Consider the following 21,757-nt stretch of genomic DNA (forward strand, 5'->3'; position numbering starts at 1 on the left):
CGCACGGTCCGCGGGGGTCCCCCCAGACCCCGCACTGGCTACCTCGGGAAGAGCTGGCGTTGGGGGGGGGGGGGGCTGGAGCCCTGCAACCTTCTTTTTTTTTTAAGTTTTATTATTTATGTTTTTTTTTTTTTAAATTGGTGTTCAATTTGCCAACATATAGAATAACACCTGCAACCTTCTTAGATTTGCTTGGCGTCCGCTAAGGAGCGTTCAGGGAGGCAGCTGAGCAGGATAGAAACCTCTGATCCCTGCTCAGAAAAGAGGAAGCTGGAGAATCCGCATTTAGAAGGCAAGGAGATGGGCACTGGGTGATTGCTATATGTTGGCAAATTGAACTCCAATAAAAATAAATAAATAAAATGAGGACGTGAGCAAGAACAGAAAAAAAAAAAAGAAGGCAATGAGATGGTGCGTCTCGATTTGTTGCTGCTGCTGCTGTTTTCCCAGGCCCTCTTGCTGCGTAGACCCCGCAATGACAGGAACCCACCTGGGCCCCAGAACTGTGGTCCCGATTGCTGGGACTTGGGCTACCTGCACTGTAAGGGAAGGTCCCTCAAAGACAACTCCCCCCACCCCCCCACCCCGGATTTGGAGGTGGAGCCAGTGCCTCTGCTTCTCAACATTCCTTTAACCAAAATCACTATTGGTGAAAAAAATAAGTCTGGATTTGGGTCTTTGAATTCACCTAACTTTTCATATTTGTAAACAATGAGGATAGTACTGTGACATATGCTGGCACTCAAGGATTTTGGTCACGTACATATGGAAGGGACTTGGACTGTGAGCCCAAGGTAGATTAAAAAAAAAAAAAAAAACCCACATACAGAATAACACCCAGTGCTCATCCTGTCAGTCAAGTGCCCCCCTCAGTGCCTGTCACCCATTGAACACCAATAAAAATAAATAATTTTAAAAAAACCTCTTTAGAAGATAATTTGAAGTGTATTTTTTTGCGTATTGTACTTTTAAATAGTTGTTGGGATGAAGTTATTTAATGTAGCAAAATGTGTTGTGAAAACCAAGGTGGCAGACCCAGGGATTACTCTTGAAGAAAGGATGTAACCATCCACTACTTAATGTTTTGTAAATTCTCTTTGGTGGTCGGTGGTGAATATTTGACCCTGGAAGTTGCAGTAAAAGTCCTAGAGAAGTTCATTTAAAACTCACTGAAGTCAGAAACCTATAGCTTGATCTCCTGACTGGGCTTGAAACACACTTGCCAAAACTTCCATTTTATAAACTCTCATTCTAAAAATGGGTCATAAAAAAAAGTAAAAAAAAATAAAAATGGGTCATTAACCCAAAGCTTCCTATTATTAGTTGTCACTATAGTTTGTCTACTTAGTGTGACTGTTACAACGTTGTTGCTTTGCTTCTTGTGTTAGGTGTACTTGTCACAGGGCTAAAGAAGGTGCTTCCTAGTATGTTGCTTAGGCCTATTAATTGTATGAGCAAACAAAACCTTTTTGTTGGGGCTGACGATCTGAAGCTTCGTTTCTTTTATTTTTAAAACGTGAGATGCCCTTCTTTGAGACATTTTCTTAATCTTTTTGTACAGGACGAGGAAGATCCTTTGCAGTCCCTTAAGGAAGACGATGGGAGTGGAATTGCCTTGGATGCTTTCTATGTAAAGATCAAGCGTATTTTGGGGAGGGGAGGGAGGAAGCGGGTATTGTGTGCATGCTCTCTTTCTAGTTCTGTTTGCTGTGCTGTCCTCACAATCCCTCCTCAGTTGCTCAAACCAGAGGCAAAAAAAAAAAAAAAAAAAAAAAAAAAATCTTTGCTGCTTCTCTTTCCCTAATCTACTACATCCAGTTTATCACCATGCCTTCAACTATCCTACCAATATTCTTAGACTAAAGTATCTTGGGCCAGGTACTATCCCAGGTAGACAGTATTGAACAAAACAGATACAATTCCTGCCCACATGGAGCTTACAGCCTGGCACAGAGCCAAAGAAAAAGAAAGGAAGGAGTGGGGAAAAAAGAGGTAGAGGGGATCCTGGTGGAGAGTGGCACTTGCCTTAACTTGAGAAAGTCCTGGAAGACCAGCCTGAAAAGGTGATATGGAAGCTGAGATCAGAGGGTGATGACGAGCCAGCCAGGTAGAGAGTGGTGAGAAGAAGCAGTCTAGGCCTAGAACAGTCAGTGCAAAGGCCCTGAGGCAAGGAGGAATTTGATTTTTTTAAAAAAACTTATTTTTTATTAATTAATTCATACATATATACATACATAATTATCAGTAGGGAAGTCAGGCAAAAGAAGCTGATTGACCAAGTCATGCAGAGCCCTGCAGAGCGGAGCGCAGTGTCTGGAATTATTCTGAGTGCAAGGAAACCAGGTAGAAGCCAGAGCTTCTGAGTCCGAGCATCTGAGCAGGAATCTCTGCGGGGTGATCTCCTGCAAGTTCCTAACCTTTCTCAGCCTTGCTGTTCTCCCCCCACCCCGCACCCCCGCCCCCCCCTGCAGAGAATCTGTCCTTTTAGGATAAGGATCAGCAGTAAAGGTCTGTGGATCACTCAACACCCTTGGCGCCAATAAGGTTCACTTGAAAATGCACTAACTTAAAAATGCTCTGTTCACGTGTTTAATTTCAAATGCTATCTTTCCATTCAAATCACTAATCCTATGTGGAAATTGGGGCCATATACAGCACAATGCCTCCTTGTTAAAATAATAGCCTGTAGGAATGAGCTGAATTTTTTAAAATGAAAAAAAATAATCCTACCTTTATAGTCCAGATATGTAAGGAAGTGTCTCCTCAAATGTATGTATTTAGAAGTACGTCTTGGCTGATGTTCAGGTGGAAAAAAAATCATTATGACAATTTGCATACTTCGGTCTGTAATTGTTTATTTTCTTCTGTTCTGATCATTTATGTTACTTATGGTAGGTTTGCATTTTTTTAGCGTTTTTAGAATTTCTAGCATTACTGAGGAGAAAATCTCTTCTCCCACCCATCTCTGTGGGTCAAGTGCAGTTCTAAGTCAGTGGCTCTCACACTTAGCATGTGTGAGAAGCCCCCCCACCCCAGAACCCCCAGCCCAGGGTCTGATTCCTGCTCCATCCCCAGGTGGTGCCCATGCTGCTGGTGGTCCAGGAACCACATTCTGCAAACTGTCTTAAGCCAACGAGCTCAGTCATTGGCTAATTGATGATTTACTGTTCTAAGGGATATTTCCACATTGAATTATTGATAAGAATAGAACTATTACTATGAAATAAATGTCCTTGGGAGAAAATAATTTGCAAACTTTCAACTTGCCAGCTTCAATCACTCATTATTGACGCATGCCATGATAAAGGATTTCAGAAAATAAAGGAATATCTTCAACAGAGAGCAAGCCACATTCCTCAAAAATACAATCATCTTGTATTCTCTCATCTTGATGAATCAATAAATAAGGCAAGTAAAGTACTGTTGTTTTGTGGGTGGATAAGCAATGTGAAAGTATTTGTAAGGCTTCCCCTCACCCCAAGTTTTGAGATATTGACACACAGCACCGTGTAACTTTGACGGGTACAGTATAGGGATTTGACTTACATGTATTGTGAAATGATCACAGTGAGTTTAATTAACATCCATCATCTCCTAAAGATACAAAATAAGAGAAAAAATTCTTTGATGAGGGGCACCTGGCTGAGGCAGAAAAACTAGAAGTCATGAGTTTGAGTCCTGCTTGGGTGTAGCAGTTACTCAAAACTTACAAAACAAAACAAAAAAACCCCTGTGATGTGAACTCTTAGGATCTGCTCCCTTAATAACTTTCATTGTAAGGCTCTAACTTAGTGTGGTCTATTGCCCAGGAACTGGAGAAAAATGAATTTCCCTATGTTTCCCTGTTACTGAAATGTATTCAGCAATTCTTCATTGATGGCCTCAAAGAAGATGAGCCTTTGCTAATTCAGCAGGGACTGATCCCAAAGATAAGTGTCTTGTTTTCATTTTATGTGGCTTTGGGTGACAAAACCAGTTATCTATTTTGGTAGCTTCTGTTCCTTTGAAATCAGATTTGAAAAAAAGTTGGTAATGATGCTTTATGGCCAAGATCAGTCAAAAATGAAGTTCAGGGGGTGCCTGGTTGGCTCAGTGGTTGAGGGTCTGACTTCAGCTCAAGTCATGATCCCCGGGTCCTGGAATCGAGTCCCTCATCGGGCTCCCCGCAGGGAGCCTGCTTCTCCCTCTACCTGTGTCTCTGCCTCTCTCTGTGTGTCTGTCATGAATAAATAAATAAAATCTTAAGAAAAAAAATGAAGCTCAGTATAGGTTTCCTGATCCATGTGCCAAGCGCTTTGGGAGTGTGCGGAAATGAGTCAGGCCTACCCTCTTCTCCCCTTGACAAGCCAATGCTGTAATCACATGCTTTATTTTAGTGACTTTAACTTGGGACTACAGGAGGAGTAGGGATACTACTATACTGTATACTACCCACCAAAGGCTCCCTAATTATTTAAATAGTAACAAGATTGAATCTGGATAAATGATCAACTACTTCCCCTTGCCACAGCCTGCTTTTCCAACTTGGAAAATCTCCATTGAATCTGAAAAGCCAAAGAGCAGAAACATTTTTTGCTTATTCTAATTCATGCCGTTATGACATTTTATCCTGTTTCCTAGGTGTTAACCGAGGGCAATATGCTGAGGGCCTTGAAAATGGCATCTGGAAGCAGAGCAGTGTTTGTAAAATCTCCTGTTACACCCCTCTTTTCACGATGAGATCTTGCAACCCTTAGATACTCGATTTGTTGGTGAGATGAGGAAAGATAGAGGGGCAGGAGGGTGATCTGGCTGGTTCTAAAACCTTTGATTTTTTTTTTTTTTTTCACCCCCTGGACTCGAGTACCTGAAGTTTGGTAAAACCAGGTTGACTCAGAGAGATCTGTCTGTACCCTTTTTTTTTCTTTTACTGTAAAATGCCTCTAACTATGTGGCACCTCTATGGGGAGACTGCATAAACACCAGGCTTTCCCTAATTCCTCTCGGTGACTTTAAAATCATTTGCAGGGTGGGGATAGAGCTAAGGATTTTGCTTAGACAAACTGTATATATTTCATTTTGCTTGTAGTGCCACCTTACTCCCTCATGTATTTACTCCTGTAGGTAATAGAACTTAGGGAAGAGGAGGTAAAATGATTTTAAAGGAAATGGAACAGGATGTCCCTGGGGGTAACTTAGAACTTTAAACTTATTTTTTTGGTGTGGAGATGAGTTGGGATCTGCCTCAATCTGAATTTTCTATTTAGATTTTAAAATGCCCTTCCAAGATCAAAGAGTCTGATCAGATCTCCATTGGAGTTCTGAAATCAAATAGCATTTTCCGTATTCCATTGGAATTCCAGTTGGTGATAGAAATTTCAGAACCAGAGCTTGAGACATCTTCTTTTTTTTTATTTTTTATTTTTTTATTTTTTTATATATATATTTTTTGAGACATCTTCTAAATCATGTTCTGTTTCATGTAGGTTTTGGTCCAGGAAACTAGGTGGATACTACCAAAGTAGATGGGATACTGGATTCTAAACTTTTAAAGCTGTTTATTTTTGCAGGTCAACACAAAATATACTGAGAAGTTCTTCTCCCTAGAATAAGAATTTCTTATGGAAAGGAATGTATTTAGTCCTGTACCTTAAGTCCCGGAGGATTAAGCAACTTGTTCTAGATTGTATGCATGATGGATAGTACCTGTTACATCTGTAAATAACTATTATGGCTTCTGGTAATCACACAGCCGTGGGGAGCATGTATGATCGTGGCACATAAATAGGTCCAGAGTGTGACTTCCTAGTCCCAAGGCTTGATCAAATAATGTGGCATTGGCCCCACTTCTCCGTATTTGTGCTCAATATATTTTGGAGTGCTGGGAGGGGGATAGGATTTGGGGTGGTAAATAGAATAGTGACCAAAACAAGTACTTAAAAGCATAGAATTCAGAGTATGAATATAGGAAGGGAGGAAGTATTGCCTTAGTGGTGAGTTCTGTTGTATAGAAGATTTTTTTTTTTTTTTTTTCCCCATTACACTGTTGGAGAAGAGTTTGCCTCAGAAAGTGAATAATGCAATCTGGTGCAAATCATTGCCTGATTTGAGATAAAAGAAGCATCACTTGGAACTTAGTAGTGGCCCTCCCACCTTGCTGTGCACTAGAATCACCTAGAGAGCTTTAAGTATTAGAATCCCCTGGAAAGCTTTAATGAGCACTGCGCCTGGGTCCCACCACCAGAGATTCTGATGTACTAGGCCTGTGGTGGGTGCCGGGCAGCAGGGTGTATCAAAGCTTCCCAGGTTTTCCTAATGTGCAGCCCAGGTTGAGGACGGATTGGTTTGTCCGTGGTCTCCAGCTGGTGCTTTGGGTTCTTGGCTCCAAAGTGGATGAAGTTTCCAAGACTCATTCCCATAAGCTTTTTTTTTTTTTTTCCCATTACAAACTCCTCTTACTGAACTAACATTCAATTGATAATTTCAACCTACGCACCCAGGATTTTCTTTTTTATAAGCAAAAATGGTCCAAAGGTGGCCTTTGCTTCTCTGATTAAATATTGTAGCAAGGTTTCTATGAGTTTATTTTGAATCCTACCAATCCTACCAACTTAATATGAACGTGGATATATGTTTCTATAGAAAAACAAATCTCCAATTAGCTGGAAGCTTTTGACCAGAGAAAGGCTTGAGGCATATATACTGTACTAACCAACTTCCAGAGAATTTTCCAAATTCTGCATCTCCTTTGATTCGTTTGTTTTCTGCAGCCTCCCAGATGACAAGACTTGCTCCTGTGTTGAGGCTCATTTACTTGTAATCTTTAATCACTAGCCCCTAGATAGGCCTGCATCAATCTTGGCCAAATCTCTATCTCTTGCTGGTATCTGAGAACTTACTAGCACCAGCCCTGGACCAGTAGGACCTTGATTCTAGAGAGTTCTAGATGGAGGCATTAGAGCCAGGTCTAATTGAGATGTTATAGAAACTGGTCTTTAAAACTATTTTGCTTTAAAAAAAAATAAAAAATAAAAATAAAACTATTTTGCTCCAGTAAAATATTTATGAAACTTTACTGAATAGGCAGTAGTGATACAGTCACAGGTTTCATCAGTGTTTCTTTTCTTGCATACATGGTTTCCTGGTTTGAAAAAACAACACAATTTCTGACCACGGCAGATCCAGCACCCGACACATCCCTGATTGATGTTACAGAAGACTTCTTTGACACAGCCTTGGTAAGGATGGGGGTGGATGCATTACTGAACAGATACCATTGGGTATTTGGAGGAATCTTCAAGTTATTTATACAAAATCTGTGTTTTCTAAGATGTGGGTTTTACTAAGACTCATTTTTTGTTAAACAATGAAATGGAAACTATATATAAGCAATGCTGTAGAAAAATGAGGTTATTTTCATATACATGTTATTCACCTTTCTAAGGGTGATAAGCTGATCATAATAGTGATTGAAGGTCAAATAGGATTTCTCAATTTTTTTCAACTAAAGTCAACTCCTGCCTGTTAGAGAAATATCAGTATTAATCAATTAATCCTATTGGTGATAATAAAAAAAATAATACAAGCTTTACTTTTTTCTTTTTACTAGATTATTTCCAGGAGTAGTAGTAAAGGTAAGTATATTATTTACCACTAATTGATTACTTACTCTTCATTAGAATATTCTGGTATAAATATTTGTGTAAATGACATATAAAAGTAAAACAGATTTCAGTATTTGGGTTTATTGACTATCTCCTATGGCAATGCAGAGTTTTTGTTGTGGGGTATGTCTCAGTTTGCCTGAAGTGCATTTCATTTTAAATATTTTTAATGCAAGTACAGTTGACATACAGTTTCAGGTATGCAGCATAGTAATTTGACAATTATGCATATCACTTAGTGATCTCTTGATAGATGTAGTCCCTCTATCATCATACAACATTATTGCAATATTATTGTTTATATCCTCCAGTCTGAGAAGGCACTCAAGGACCAAAAAACGAAGCAGGCACTCCATACTGTTTACTCAGTTGTATTCAGGGTAATTTACTGATGAGGGAGGGAAAGGGGGATCAAGCAAATATATGATCCCTGAGCTATGCAGCTATTCACTGCCAAGTCTGCACCTTAATCCCCAGCTTTTATAGAGTGAGAGACATGGTGGTCAGGTCACAGGGTAGTTATCTAAAGTGGTGCCATCTGTGTGCCAGAGGATATGTATTTTCTGCAGTTGGATCTGCTGTGCCTCACTTTAGGAAGATCAGAACAACACATCATGCATTCCAGTCAGGCCACACATTATCCTCCCTGGGGCATGGAACACATACCGCAAGGGAGGTCATTGTGAGGATACGAAAAAGACACAAGGCCAAAGAGGGAGTTGGTGTTGTCAGCACTCCTACACCTGTGACTTGTGACAGGAAATTTGTAATTCTTAATCCTCTATTTTGCCCATCCCTCCACCCACCTCGCCTCTGGCAACCACCTTTGTTCTTTAAGAATCTGTTAGTTTTCTTCATTTGTTTGGTTTTCTGGATTTCACATAGAAGTAAAATCAAATGGCTCTGTGTGTGTGTGTGTGTGTCTCTCATGAATAAATAAATTTTTTTTTTAAAGTAAAATCAGAGGAGGCGGGGGGTGGGAGTGAATGGGTGACGGGCACTGGGGGTTATTCTGTATGTTAGTAAATTGAACACCAATAAAAAATAAATAAAAAACAAACAAACAAAAAAAAGTAAAATCAAATGGTATTGTCTTTGATTAATTTCACTTAGCATAATACTCTTGAGGTCCATCCATGTTGTTGTAAATGGCAAGATCTCATTCTTTTTTTATGTTTGAGTAACATTCGATTAGTATATACCATCTCTTCTTGATCTCTCATCTACTGATGGACACTGGAGTTGCTTCCATGTCTTGGCTATTGTAAATAATGCTGCTATAAACATCGGGGTGTGTACATCTTTTCAAATTAGTGTTTTCATTTCCATTGGGTAAATACCTAGTAGTGAAATTACTAGATCATATGGTTTTTTAAATTTTTTGAGGAACCTCCATTCTGTCTTCCACAGTGGCTGCACTAATTAGCATTCCCACCAACAGTCCTCAAGGGTTCCTTTTCCTCCACATCCTCACTAACACTTGTTGTTTCTTGTGTTTCTGGGTTTAGTCATTCTGACAGGCATGAGGGGATGTCTCATTGTGGTTTTGATTTGCATTTCCCTGATGATGAGTGATGTTGAGCTCCTTTTTGTGTGTCGGTTGGCATCTGTATGTCCTATAAACAGAATATTAGAAATATTCTGTTTATGTCTTCTGCCCATTTTTCAGTTGGATTATTTCTTTGATGTTGTATAGTTCTTTACATATTTTGGACACTGACGTTTGCAAATGATATATCCAGTAAAGGATTAGTTTCCTTCACTGTGCAGAAGCTTTTTATTTTGATGAAGTCCCAGTAGTTTATTTTTGCTTTTGTTTTTCTTGCCTCAGGGGATAGATCTAGAAAAATGTTATGGCTGATGTCAGAGACCTTACTACCTTTGCAACCTTCTAGGGTTTGTATAGTTTCAGGTCTCTCATTTTGGTCTTGAATCCATTTTGAGTTTATTTTTGTGTATGATGAAAGAAAGTCATCCAATTTCATTCTTTTGCATGCAGCTGTCTAGTTTTCCAAGCACCATGTATTGAAAATATTAGACTGGGATCCCTGGGTGGCTCAGTGGTTTAGCACCTGCCTTTGGCCCAGGGCGCGATCCTGGAGCCCTGGGATCTTTTCTTTTTTGTTGCTTCATTATTAGCGTATAGAAATGCAGTGGATTTCTGCACATTGATTTTGTTTTCTGTGACTTTACTGAATTCATTTATTCTAGTGTTTTGGTGAGGTCTTTAGGTTTTCTATATAGAGTATTGTCATCTGCAAAGAGTGTGTTTTCATCCTTACCAATTTGGAAGCTTATTATTTCTTTATGTTGTCTAATTGCTGTGGCCAAGACTTCCAGTACCATGTTAAATAAAAGGTGAGAGTGGGCATCCTTGTCTTGTTCCTGACCTTAGGGGGAAAGCTCTCAATGGGTTTCCCCCATTGAGTATGACATCAGCTGTGGGTTTTTCATAAAAAGCCTTTATTATATTAGTGTTCCCTCCAAATCTACTTACTTGAGGGTTTTTATCATAAATAGATGTTGTACTTCGTCAAATGCTTTTTCTACATCTGCTTAAAATGTTTTTTGCTGATGTGCTCTAACCCTTTGATTTGTGAATTGAATCATGCTTGTATCTCAGGAATAAATCTCACTTGATCAGGATGAGTGATTTTTTTTTAATGTATCATCAGTTTCTCTTTGCTAATATTTCTTTGAAGATTTTTGTGTCTGCGTTCATGAGAGAAAATTGGCTTGTTCACGCTTGTGGGTGTATTTGGTATCTTTATCTGGTTTTGGTATCAGGGAAATGTTGCCCTCATAGAATGAAGTTGGAAGTTTTCCTTCCTCTTCTATTTTTTGGAAAAGTTTGGGAAGGATGGGTATAAACTCTTTTTTTTCTTCCCCTTTTAAGTGTGAGTCATTGGCAGGGGGTGGGGAGGAGAGACAGAGGGAGAGAGAGAATCTTAAGCAGGCTCCATGCCCAGTGCAGAGCACATCACCAGGCTCGACCTCACAACCTTAAGATCATGACATGAGCTGAAATCAAGAGTCAGCTGTTTAACCAACTGAGCCACTCAGGCACCCCAGTATTAGTTCTTCTTTAAATGTTTGGTAGATTCTCCCATGAAGCCATCTGGTCCTGGACTTTTGTTTGGCAATTTTTTTTTATCACTGATTCAATTTCATGGCTAGTAAGCAGTCTGTTCAAATTTTCTATTTTTCCTGATTCAGTTTTGAAAGATTGTTTCCAGGAATCTATCCATTTCTTCTAGGTTGTTCAGTTTGTTGGCATATATTTTTTTATAATCTCTTACAATTGTTTGTATTTCTGTGGTGTGAGTTATTTCTCTTTCACTTGTGATTTTATTTGGGTGCACGTGAGTTTTTGTTATTGTTTGTGAGTCCAGCTAGAGGTTTATCAATTTTGTTGATCTTTTCAAAGAATCATAGTTCTTTGATCTGCTCTATTTTTAAGTTTCTTTTTTATTTCTGCTCTAATCTTTATTATTTCTTTCCTTCTGCTGGTTTTCAGTTTGTTTGGGATTTCTTTTTAGCTCCTTTAGGTATAAAGTTATGTTTATTTGAGATTTTTCTTCTTGGTATAGGCCTATATTGCTATAAACTTTCTTCTTAGAACAGTTTTGCTGCATCCCAAAGATTTTGGACCATTATGTTTTAATTTTCATTTGTCTTTATTTCTTCCTGGGTTTATTGGTTGATCCATTCATTGTTCAGTAGCATGTTACTTAATTTCCATGTACTTGTGCTCTTTTTCAGATTTTTTTTCTTGTGGCCAATTTCTTGTTTTCTGACCTTGTGATTAGAAAAAGTGCATGGTAGGACTGCAGTCTCTTTGAATTTGTTGAGAGTGGTTTGCTTTTGTGACCTTATAGGTGATTTATTCTGGAGAATGTTCTGTGTGCATTTGAGAGTGTATTCCACTGTTTTAGGATAAAATGTTCTGAATGTATTTGTTAAGTCTGTTTGGTCCAGTGTGTCATCCAAAGCCACTATTTCCTTATTGATTTTCTGTTTTGATGATCTATCCATTGATGTAAGTGGAATGTTAAGTCCCTTGCTATTATATTACTATCCATTACTTCCCCTATGTTTGTTAACTGATTTATGTATTTGGGTGCTCCTGTGTTGGTTGGATAAATATTTACAGCTGTTACATTTTCTTGCTGGACAGTTCCTTTTATGATTATGTAGTGTCCATCTTGGTCTCTTATTGTAGTCTGTTTGAAAGTCTATTTTTTCCTGTATAAGCATTGTTACCCCAGCTTTTTACACCCATTTGCATGAGAAATGTTTCTACATCCCCACACTTTCAATCTGCTGGTGTCTTTAGGTCTGAAATGAGTCTCTTGTCAGTAGTGTATAAGTAGGTATTGTTTTCTTTTTATCCATTCCATCATCCTATGTCTTTTCATTGGCGTTTCTAGTCCACTTACAAAGTAATTATTGATATGTATTTATTGACATTTTGTTACTTGTTATGGTGGTTTTGTATGTTTTTTCTGTGTTCCTTTCTTGTGCTCTTCTCTCATAATTGTCCTTCTTTAGTGATACGTCAAACATAGAATGGAATCCAAGTGTATCTATTACTAGTTTTTGATTTGTGATTTCCATTAGGTTTGTGTTTAACATCTGCATGCAGTGGTCTATTTTAAGTTAATAGTTGCTGAAAAATAGGCCTATAGCCTTGTGGGGTTTCCCTTATATGTAATGGTATTCCTTTGCTGCTTTTAAAATCCTCTTACTCCTTTTTTGCCATTTTTAGTATTTATGTGTATTGGTGTGGACCTTCTTGCATTCATTTTGTTAGGATTTCTCTGTGCTTCCCGGATTTAGGTGTCTCCTTCTCCAGTTTAGGGAAGTTTTCTGCTCCTTTCTTATCTCCTTCTGGGATCCCTACAATGTCAGTGTTACTATGCTTGATGTTGCTGAGTTCCCTTAACCTATTCTCGTTTTTCATTTGTTGCTGTTCAGCTTGGTTCTTTTCCATTACTCTGTCTTCCAGATCAGTGAGCTCTTCTTTTGTCTCCTCTAATAAGCTATTGATTCCCTCTAGTTTTTTTTTTTTTAACTGAATATTTTTTTTAATATTTTCTATCTTTGTTGATGTTCCCATTCTCATCCACTCTTCTCAAGTCCAGTGAGTATTTCTAGGACCATTACTTTGAATTCTCTCTCATATTGCTTATCTCCACTTCTTTAGCTCTTGTGCTGTGATTTTTGTCCTGTTCTTTCATTTGGGACATTTCCTCATTTTGTCTTTTTCTATGTGTTAGGGAGGATAGCTATATCTCCTAGTTTTGAAAAGGGTTGCCTTGTGTAGAAGAAGTTCAGTGGTTCCTTGTAGTGCCATGTCCGCCGGTCATCAGAACCTCACAAGCTAGGGGTATCTTCTATGTGGGCTTCATATACCTTATTGTTGTGTCTAGCTATGTTTGTTTTCAGCCCAGTCAGCTGCAGTGACCCACTTTGCCTACTGTAGGTACACTGGGCAGGATTTGGTCCATGCAGCATTGATGGGCTTGTAGGTGGGCAGGGTCAGCAGTCAGGCTAGTTGTCTGCAATTATCCTCTCTGTGTGAGTGTATCAGATGACCAGCCTTTATAGCTGTGTGGCTCAGAGGCTTTCACTGATGTGTGGGGTTGGCAGTCAGACGAGATATCAGCAGTCAGCCTCTGTTGCAAGTTCATCTAATGGCAGGATTTTCTCCCTGTGTGACCAGTTAAAAGGCTTGGTTACTAGAACTGTGGGCAAACAGGTATGGTGGGATTATCCCCTCCTCTCTCCAGGGTAGTAGTTGCTTTGGAGTGGTGCAGCTTGCATGGTGTGATAGAGTAGTAGCCACTGTGTAGGGATGGCTGTGGAGGGAGGTGGGTTGGCTGGGGCAGGTCTGTAAGGGTGCATTGGGGGTGGGACACGTGGTGCCAAGATTGGAGGAGAGAATCACTGCTGGCTCCAGCTATGTAGGCTGAGGGAGGGGAAGAGAAATGGTACCCATTAGCATTTTTGTTCTTGGAGAAGTCTCCTAAAGATTCCAGTCTCTCCACCACATATTCTGAAATTAGTAAATAAATCTCTGCAGTGCATGTCCCAGTACTTTTGAAACGGTTTTGTGCCGTGTCTTAGGCCAGATTTTTTATTATGCTGGAGCCTTAAGGGTGGGGATTCTTTCACAGAAGTCATATTCTTTTGAGTTTTGGTGATAAGTCACATGCTTCTTAACTCTTTGTTTCCTGAAGTAAACACTTTCTAAAAAGTCCCCTTTCTGCTACCTGATGGCCGTGTTCCTCTGTCCCTTGTGTAGGGCTGTATTTGTTAGTTTCTCTTGGCTATTTCCATGAAAAGATTGATGTTTGATAGCTGCTGATTAACAGGGTCCATAAATGTCTTTAGGATCCTCTGCTGTCCATCTAGGCTGTGTTGAAATCTTCTCAAGTTTTAAACTGGCAGGCAAGTTGTTGGCACAGCTCCTAGCCGAATTTCTGGATTCCAAAGATCATCCAGCAGGATCAGTGGCTTTTTTGATGGAGGAGGAATGTTTTTCCCTTCCATTTTCTGGTTTGGGTTCTTACAATTTCATGAGTTATATGGGGAGTAAGTATATGACATATGATAAATAATCCATATATCAAATTGCTCATTTGAACCTATCAAAGTAATGTTATGACCTTACCATAAATTTTTGTACTTCTCATAAGTTTGCAAAAACATTTTGTACCTTAACATAATGTACATAAATGAAATAATATAGTTTAATAAGCATAAAGGATAATCACAAATGCTTTTGTTAGCTATATACTGACCTATAATAACTGAAGTTTCTAGAATTCTGCTATTTAATAAAGGCCAATACTTTATTAAAACCCTACTTCTGTTATCATAAGGTCTTAACATTTTTATTTTAAAAAATATGCAACTGTCAGAGACAACAGAAAACTGTGCAGGAGCGACCCTTTGTATATCTCCGTCCCTCAGTCTGGACCAAAAAAAGTAGCTTTACTTGGGATAGAGTCATCACACACAGTTCCACTTTGTGCATGCTGCTCTTTTCTTCAAAGAGGGTCTGTACAATACAAGTGTATTTTGTCCTTGTTTTATTGTCTGGGACTATTTTAATTTCTAAAATGTTTACTGCTTTCATGGCTTTTCCAGACTTCTTCCTGTTTTGTGGGAGTCATTTCCTTATTTCCTTAGCATCACTTTGATTCTTTTAAAATTATGCTTTCAGGGAAAATTCAGATGTTGGATTCCTTCATATTTGCCTTAGGATTTCTGGTGACAGAAAAGACTGTAAATCATTCGGTCAAACAGGAGGTGAGTTGCAAATAACAAAAGTGACAACAGTTGCTCTGAAGACCTTAGAGAGGACTGAGCCTCCCCGTTTCTTCCTGTAAATACTTTCTCCAACTCCAAACAGGCTTTGAAAACTTTGAACTCCCTTTTGCATGCCATGCCTCAGGAAGAGAGAAGACGACTCCCCTTGTTGGAAGGCCCATATCGTCTTATGTACGTGACCTTGTACTTGATTATGGGGTAGTGGAAGGGTAAAACCCCTCTGGATTGTACTACCTTTGTCCTGGTTCTCCGTAGACCTGTTGCCTTCGTGGTTCTCGTCAATGAATGTTTTGTGCACCTACTGTATATAGGCACTGTGCTAAGCGGTGAAGGAGGACTAAGGGAAAAAGCTAGACTTGGTTACATTCTTCTTTTTTAGTAGTATGTTCATCAATTTTGAGAGCTAAAATGCTTTCTTGGGCTCTGAGTTTTTTTTTTTTTTTCTATGAGTGTGAATTAAATACATGAATTAAATTAGTGATTCATGGGAGGATGTTAAGGGTACAGACTCTGGAGCCAGACAGCTGGGCTTCAGATTCTGGTTTTGCCACCTCTCTTTGCTCACCTGTACAATGGAGCCAGCCCTAATCCTTGACTGATAGTTATTATACAGGTTGAATCAAGCAACCCATTGAAAGTGATGAGCAGGTTACCTGGTAGAGAGCAAATGCTCAAAGACTACCAACCTTTCGCTATGCCAGTAGAGTTCGTGTTGCTTTTCAACAATGGGAAAAAAATCAGTGGATTTTTTGTTGTTGTTTTTTGATGACCCAGTTACAATTCTGTAGTTCTTGGGACCTTGAAAATTGGAGGCAAGATGATAATGTGTGGCCATGGAAAGAGCAAAACCAGCATCTTATTTTAAAATTTGAACCTAAATCTGTTACCGTGCCAACCACTAACCAGCATCATTGACCTCATGTGGCATGTCCTCATTCATATGACATGGAACTATAACTGATGAGAGGAAGGCAACCAAGTTTGTCCTATTGTAGGTCTGAATGTAGAGATTGGTGAGCATGGAGCCTGCTGCTCTCATGTTTGCCTGTTTAACTGGTGTTTGCAGGATGTGTTTTTCTACTGAATCTTTACTTAAAAATATTTGGCTGCATTAATTTAATTATTATTCTTAATGTTAGATTTGGAGAACAATTGGCCTGATGTTTTCTCCTAAGTTTTCAAACTAATCCTATGGCCCTGCCTTATTTGTGTGTTCTAGAAAGTCTGGAATGGTCTGAACTCTAGGCCAGATGTGAAGTCAGCAAGCATAAAGTGGTACTATTTTAAGGCTTCATTTTAATAGTAACAAGTCAATCTGTTTATGAGAAACTGAACTACGAGATTACTTGGCCAATCTATTCTTTAAAATGGGAGCTATTTCAGACATTAAAAGACCAAAATCATACTTATTACCTTTTAACTGAAATTATTAAATGAAAATATAATATGGGAGTCTGTTGTTAGATGTACTATGGGTATTACATTATAATAAATGATAAATTTATCAACTTTTAAAACCAGGTCAAAAGCTTGTTAGAAAGACCAAGCACCTACTACATCATTTCTTCCAGGTGCCAACTATTTAAAAAAAAAATCATATGAAAAATATATTCATACAAGTTGGTGAGGTGACAATAAAATTCCAGAATCTTAGCATTTGATAATTTTCAGACTTCAAGTGAATTCACTTTACAGAAGAAGAAATAGAACCTCCAAATATATAACTCTAACTTCTTTTTAGAAGTGCATTTAAATCATTAATTATAAACAATTTTTCCATAAAGATGTATTCTTGACATTTAAGAAATTCTGATGCTGAATTTGAAATAATTTAAGAAATATACATCTTCGAGGACACCTGAGTAGCTCAGTCAGCTAAGTGTCTGCCTTCAGCTCAGGTCAGGATCCCAAGACTCTGGGATCAACTCTGTGTCAGGCTCTCAGTAGGGGGGCTGCTTCTCCCTTTCTCTCTGCCCCTCCATTCCATTTGTGTACTCTCTAATAAGTAAACAAAATCTTAAAAAATATTTACATCTTGGTTTTAAATTTTGATGCCAATATAGTAAAGTCTTATATGTGTTCACTTTAGTAAAATGTAATTTATCTAAATGTTTCAGGAAAGACCTTGCAGGAACAATCTTGACTGTGGGTGGTAAGACATGTTTAGAATTTTAACTATTAGAGTATTGCATATTGGATACTTCAGGGTTTGTGAGTATCTTGGAACTACAGGTAATAAATTGTGGTCAAGTTCAAGATAGGAATTAGCATTTTAAATTTTTTATGCAAAGTTTTAACATAGTGAAAACCTTAAAGAATAATTCATGAATATTCATTTCCTCACCAACCAGCCTAGTCAAACATTTACTTCAAGTCTTTTTTCTATGTAAAATAAGAGTTACACTTGGATTTGGTTTTCATTCAAAAGCATATTTTTCTACTTTTATTCTATGTATTCATAAACAACATACATTGTTTTTTCTTTCCAAATTTTTATTTAAATTCTAGTTGGTTAACATAGTGTAAAATTCGTTTCAGGAGTAGAATTTAGTGATTCATCACTTCATACATTGTTTTGCAAATTTTAAAAGCATTCTAAAAATATCCTCCTGTTGTACATATCTGGCTGCAACTTGCCTTTTACCCTTAAAGTTATTTGAAATGTAAATATGTTGTATGTAGTTTTTATCAGTTGTGAAATACCTCAATTTGTCTTGATTTTATTTTTGTAGTAGAAATATTTTTAAACCTGTTTGAGCTTTTGATGAATGTTTTAATATATCTAAAATATAAAATGCAAAAGTATATCTTAATTGACATATGCTGGCTTATGTAAATTTTCTCCTAATGTTTCTTAAATATTGAATTTAAACAATCTCTAAGATACATCTTATTGCTTATAACTGTAACATGCCATGCTAGTCTTCTAAGATGGAATTTCTTAAAGCAAGGATTCATTTTTATCTTCTGCTTTATGCCCAGCCTAGAATGATCTACCATGTTTTTAATCTCTAGATTATGACCAGCAAGTTGCTCTTTCTGAAGCATTGTGTAGACTGACCTTGAAAAAATCAAGGGGTGGCCTTGTCCATGAGTGGTTTGAAGATGATGTCATTGCTGAAGCTTTCAAAGAAATTAAGGATCGAGAATTTGAGACGGTGAGATTCCTGGTCACCAAAATTCCATTTAATCAATTCTTAGTAAACATCCTCACAGTGTTTTCCTCGACATCAAGCTCAGGGGAGGAATTTTTCTTAAAAATAAAAAATGGTCGAGTAATGAAGTTGCCATTCTTAAGCTTTCTATTTCCCATTTCTATGAAAGGATTTGAGGACCGGATGAACAGAATATCTGTGGGCCAAATAGGGGCTAACAGATAAAATTTCTTTATAGGCAATTTGGACTGGAGACAGAATGATGTGAATAGGATGTATCCAGTCAGAGAAAACATCATGGAGAGGGGGAAGCAATTTTCAATGAACCTCAGATGTAGGGAGAGCTGGAGGAGTAAAGAATGTGCGTTTCAGCCTTGCACAGAGCAGCTCCAGAGAGGAGGGGAGGCTGAAAATGACACGGGGTTTCTAGTTGCAGAGGAGTATTATGGGTAGATGTGTTTTGAGCCACCTGGCTTCTGTATTTTGGAAGAATAATTCCCAATGTCTTGCGTGCAGTCTGGGCTCACGGTGATTGTATCCTCAAGGTGCCAAAAATAGCTTACACCTTTGCTGCATGCTCACCTTCACCCATAAAAGCTAAATTGTTTTTCCTCTTCTTTCAAAAAGTTCCTAAAATGAGGGCTAGGCCCTGGAAAGAGGTAAAATTCTTAATAACCATGCTCATGTAGAACCAAGCCTTTGCAGTCAAAACTGCTCGGCAATTAGAATTGTATTAAATCTGAAAATTTAAATATATTAAAAGTAATACATTTAACTTTGAGCCGACTGCCAGATAGGTAGTAGTTGTTCAATCAGTATTCCAGTTGATCTCAATAGAAAGCTTCAGGTTTGAGTACCACCTCCATGGCTTATATGATGTATATGCATTTTGGTTAGTTGACTTAGGAAACTTTAGTGTCATTATCTGTGAAATGGCAATAAAACCCGCCTTAAAACTGTGAGAACTGAATGAGCGAAACCAAAAGTGCCTGGGATGATGTGGACCCTCAGATGTTAATTTCCTTATTCTTCTGGGTCATTCCCTCATGGGCAGGGACATTTCATGAAAATAGGTAATATTTTTCAAATCCTTTCCCCCACAGAGCCATCGACTTCTTAATTGAACTCCTTTTAAGTTAAGGCTTACATTACTGCTGTCTGTTTAGTGCTGCATAAAGAGGCAGAGTGTAAGCATGGACTAAAGTAGCCAGTCCTCCCTAAGAAAAGGGACAAAAGCCTGAGTCAGTTTATTAACCTTTAGTATTTTGGAGGCAACAGATGTACCTCCCTACTTGCTTCTGGTCGGGAGAACCTAAAAATAATCCTCATTCTCTGCAACTGTATGAGGAGAGAGAAAACAGGAAGGAATGGGAGAACTTCTCATAAGGAAAATTGGCAGAAGGTAATGCACCCAGAATAAACCCAAAGTTGGTAAGTTTATTGGTTTATGGTTGGCTCATGCTGGGCAGATATTAGTAAGCTGGATGCCCAATGGGTCAGAAAACCTATAATCTATGTCACAAGTTATAAATGTAGTTCTTTTCCTCTTAACCCAGCTGAAATGTAACTGTGTGTATAACTTTTAGAGACTTAAAGCATTCTTCAGCTGAAAGTCTCCTAGCGTGGAGGTTCCTTCCAGAATTTGGGTCTGAAGCCACCTCTTTATGACACATGCTGGAAAAAAATAGTACTTAAATAAAACCTATTTTTTTTAAAGTTTGTATTATTTTTTTTTGAAGGATTGTAGACTGTTTCTCAATCACCTAAACAACAGACTTGGTGATGAAAGAAAGTAAGTATTTGGGTGTTATTTTATTGACTAATCTTATTTTGAAAATATCTAATACTAAAAATCTAGGATCTGCTTTATTTCAGGAGAGAATGGAAGATATATAACTTATTGATCACTACTGGATTATCCATTGAATAGAAACATTGGGAGATTAGATCCATTCTCCCTAGTGATTCATTGTATATGTTTAAAAATGATCTCTATCAGTTTTCTTTTTTAGCATATTTACTTATGATCTGGAATATTTGTAACATGTTCTCTGGGAGATTCTATAAAGTGACTTCCTGAAGATATGAGGTCATTGGAGATAGGTAGATTACAGACAAAGTCGTTGATGAGAATTAGCTAAATTCATTTCATTGGAATGTTGCTAAGCAAGGAGGCAGAGAGATAATACCAGTAAACCTGGCTTGTAGACCTGGCCAGATGGAGATTGGAAATCTACTTGGAGTAGCATCCATTTGCAGATTTGAGACTCTCTTCTATACTTTGTGCAAAGAGATTTAATCGCATACCCTAGATATAAATGCTTGTTATGGAATATCTGTAGGTTGTGCTTGGGATCCACCCAAATTATATTTTACTTTTTAATTGTGACATGTTTTGCAGGGTCTTTTCATTTCCATGTATTGCTGCTTTTGCTGATGGGCATGAGGTATGTTTATCTCTGGGGGTCCTGAGAGTGGTATATAATGAAACCCAGAGTTCAGTGTACATAATCACTAGGCCAAACTGCCCTTCCTGCCCAGAAAGGACTTTTAGAAAAGGAAGCTTACTTCTTTTAGAGGCCTCAACGCTGAAGCCTTTCTTTGCCTGTCTTCTCTCTTACCATAATTGGAATGCATGACTAATAAGTTTAAGGGCCCTACTGTTAACTACAAGATTCAGGAATTTAGGATTGATACTGTGTTTGTGAGGTCAAGGATTCTGGCCTTATTTTACCCTATTAATGGGCAGTTCCCTTCTTTCCATCCAACGATGCTCCCCACTTTGTCCACAGAAATTGGGGGCACTCTGTTTTCTCTAGATCATTCTACCTTGTACTTTATAGTCTAAGCATGAGCTGTCCCTTTTCATCATGTTCTTTGGTTTCTAAATGAACAAGGTCAACTACAGCATCTCCATGGGGGAGGGGGAGGTAAAATCTTCAAAGATTTCTGAACCTTGACTCTGCTGAGGTTTCCTGGACCCTGTGTTCAAAATGTCCTCATCAACCATTTCTGTTTTGGGTTTAGAGCCCCTTTCCTGGCCTCTGTGAACTAATAAGCCTTCATCTCTTGACTACACATATCTTCTCCCTGGGACTGATTTTAATAGCCTGATTGATTCCTGTATCTTCCTTCTGGTTATCTGAAGGTTCTAATATCTGGTTGATGGTGGTTTCTTATGTGGACTACTAAATTTCCATCAGCTCCAATCTGGGCCTTTAAACTGGCTTCGAGTATGTACATTATAGGTTAAAACCTTCATTCAGCTCTATAGAGGTTAAAAAATAGGCACATATGATAGAAAGATGTCTAAGAAATGCTGTTTTCAGAAAAGCAAGAGGACAGGTTAAGTCTAGTGTCTTTCCATTGTCAAGGAATAAAAGCTCTTCAATAAACTTCCTGATAGGTCTAGAAAACATCTGGGAGTTAATGTGTCTCTGGGAAAGGTACCTATCGGAAGTTGAAGGCCAGAGAAGGAGACATTTTCTGTTTCTATAAACACAATATTGTTTGAAGCTTTTTTTCTTATTATAAGCACATATTTATTTAGCAATCAATTAAAATGCATGTAATTTGAAATCTTCAAGTCTTAGCTCTACTATAGTGGATATGGCACAGTAG

At 38.2% G+C, this 21,757-nt stretch overlaps 1 protein-coding gene across 4 annotated transcripts in view; it reads left to right on the forward strand.

Annotated features, from left to right (window-relative positions):
- Positions 1 to 4,002: 4,002 nt before the first annotated feature.
- Positions 4,003 to 21,757, forward strand: part of SYCP2L (synaptonemal complex protein 2 like) — a 102,135-nt gene continuing 84,380 nt past the window's right edge. For 3 of the 4 annotated variants that reach the window (XR_007408411.1, XM_025444539.3, XM_025444554.3), the window contains exons 1-8: positions 4,003 to 7,217; positions 7,589 to 7,613; positions 14,875 to 14,960; positions 15,064 to 15,152; positions 17,099 to 17,133; positions 17,997 to 18,139; positions 19,876 to 19,928; positions 20,538 to 20,583. Coding sequence is in view for 3 of the 4 variants with exons in the window: in XM_025444539.3 (XP_025300324.2) it covers positions 7,113 to 7,217; positions 7,589 to 7,613; positions 14,875 to 14,960; positions 15,064 to 15,152; positions 17,099 to 17,133; positions 17,997 to 18,139; positions 19,876 to 19,928; positions 20,538 to 20,583 (582 nt within the window). In the remaining variant the exon portion in view is untranslated. Of the gene's footprint in view, positions 7,218 to 7,588; positions 7,614 to 14,874; positions 14,961 to 15,063; positions 15,153 to 17,098; positions 17,134 to 17,996; positions 18,140 to 19,875; positions 19,929 to 20,537; positions 20,584 to 21,757 lie in introns of those variants that run through there. The other variant, XM_049105981.1, reaches the window with a different exon arrangement.

The sequence above is a fragment of the Canis lupus genome, chromosome 35 (assembly GCF_003254725.2).
Source record: "Canis lupus dingo isolate Sandy chromosome 35, ASM325472v2, whole genome shotgun sequence".
Classification (NCBI taxonomy): domain Eukaryota; kingdom Metazoa; phylum Chordata; class Mammalia; order Carnivora; family Canidae; genus Canis; species Canis lupus.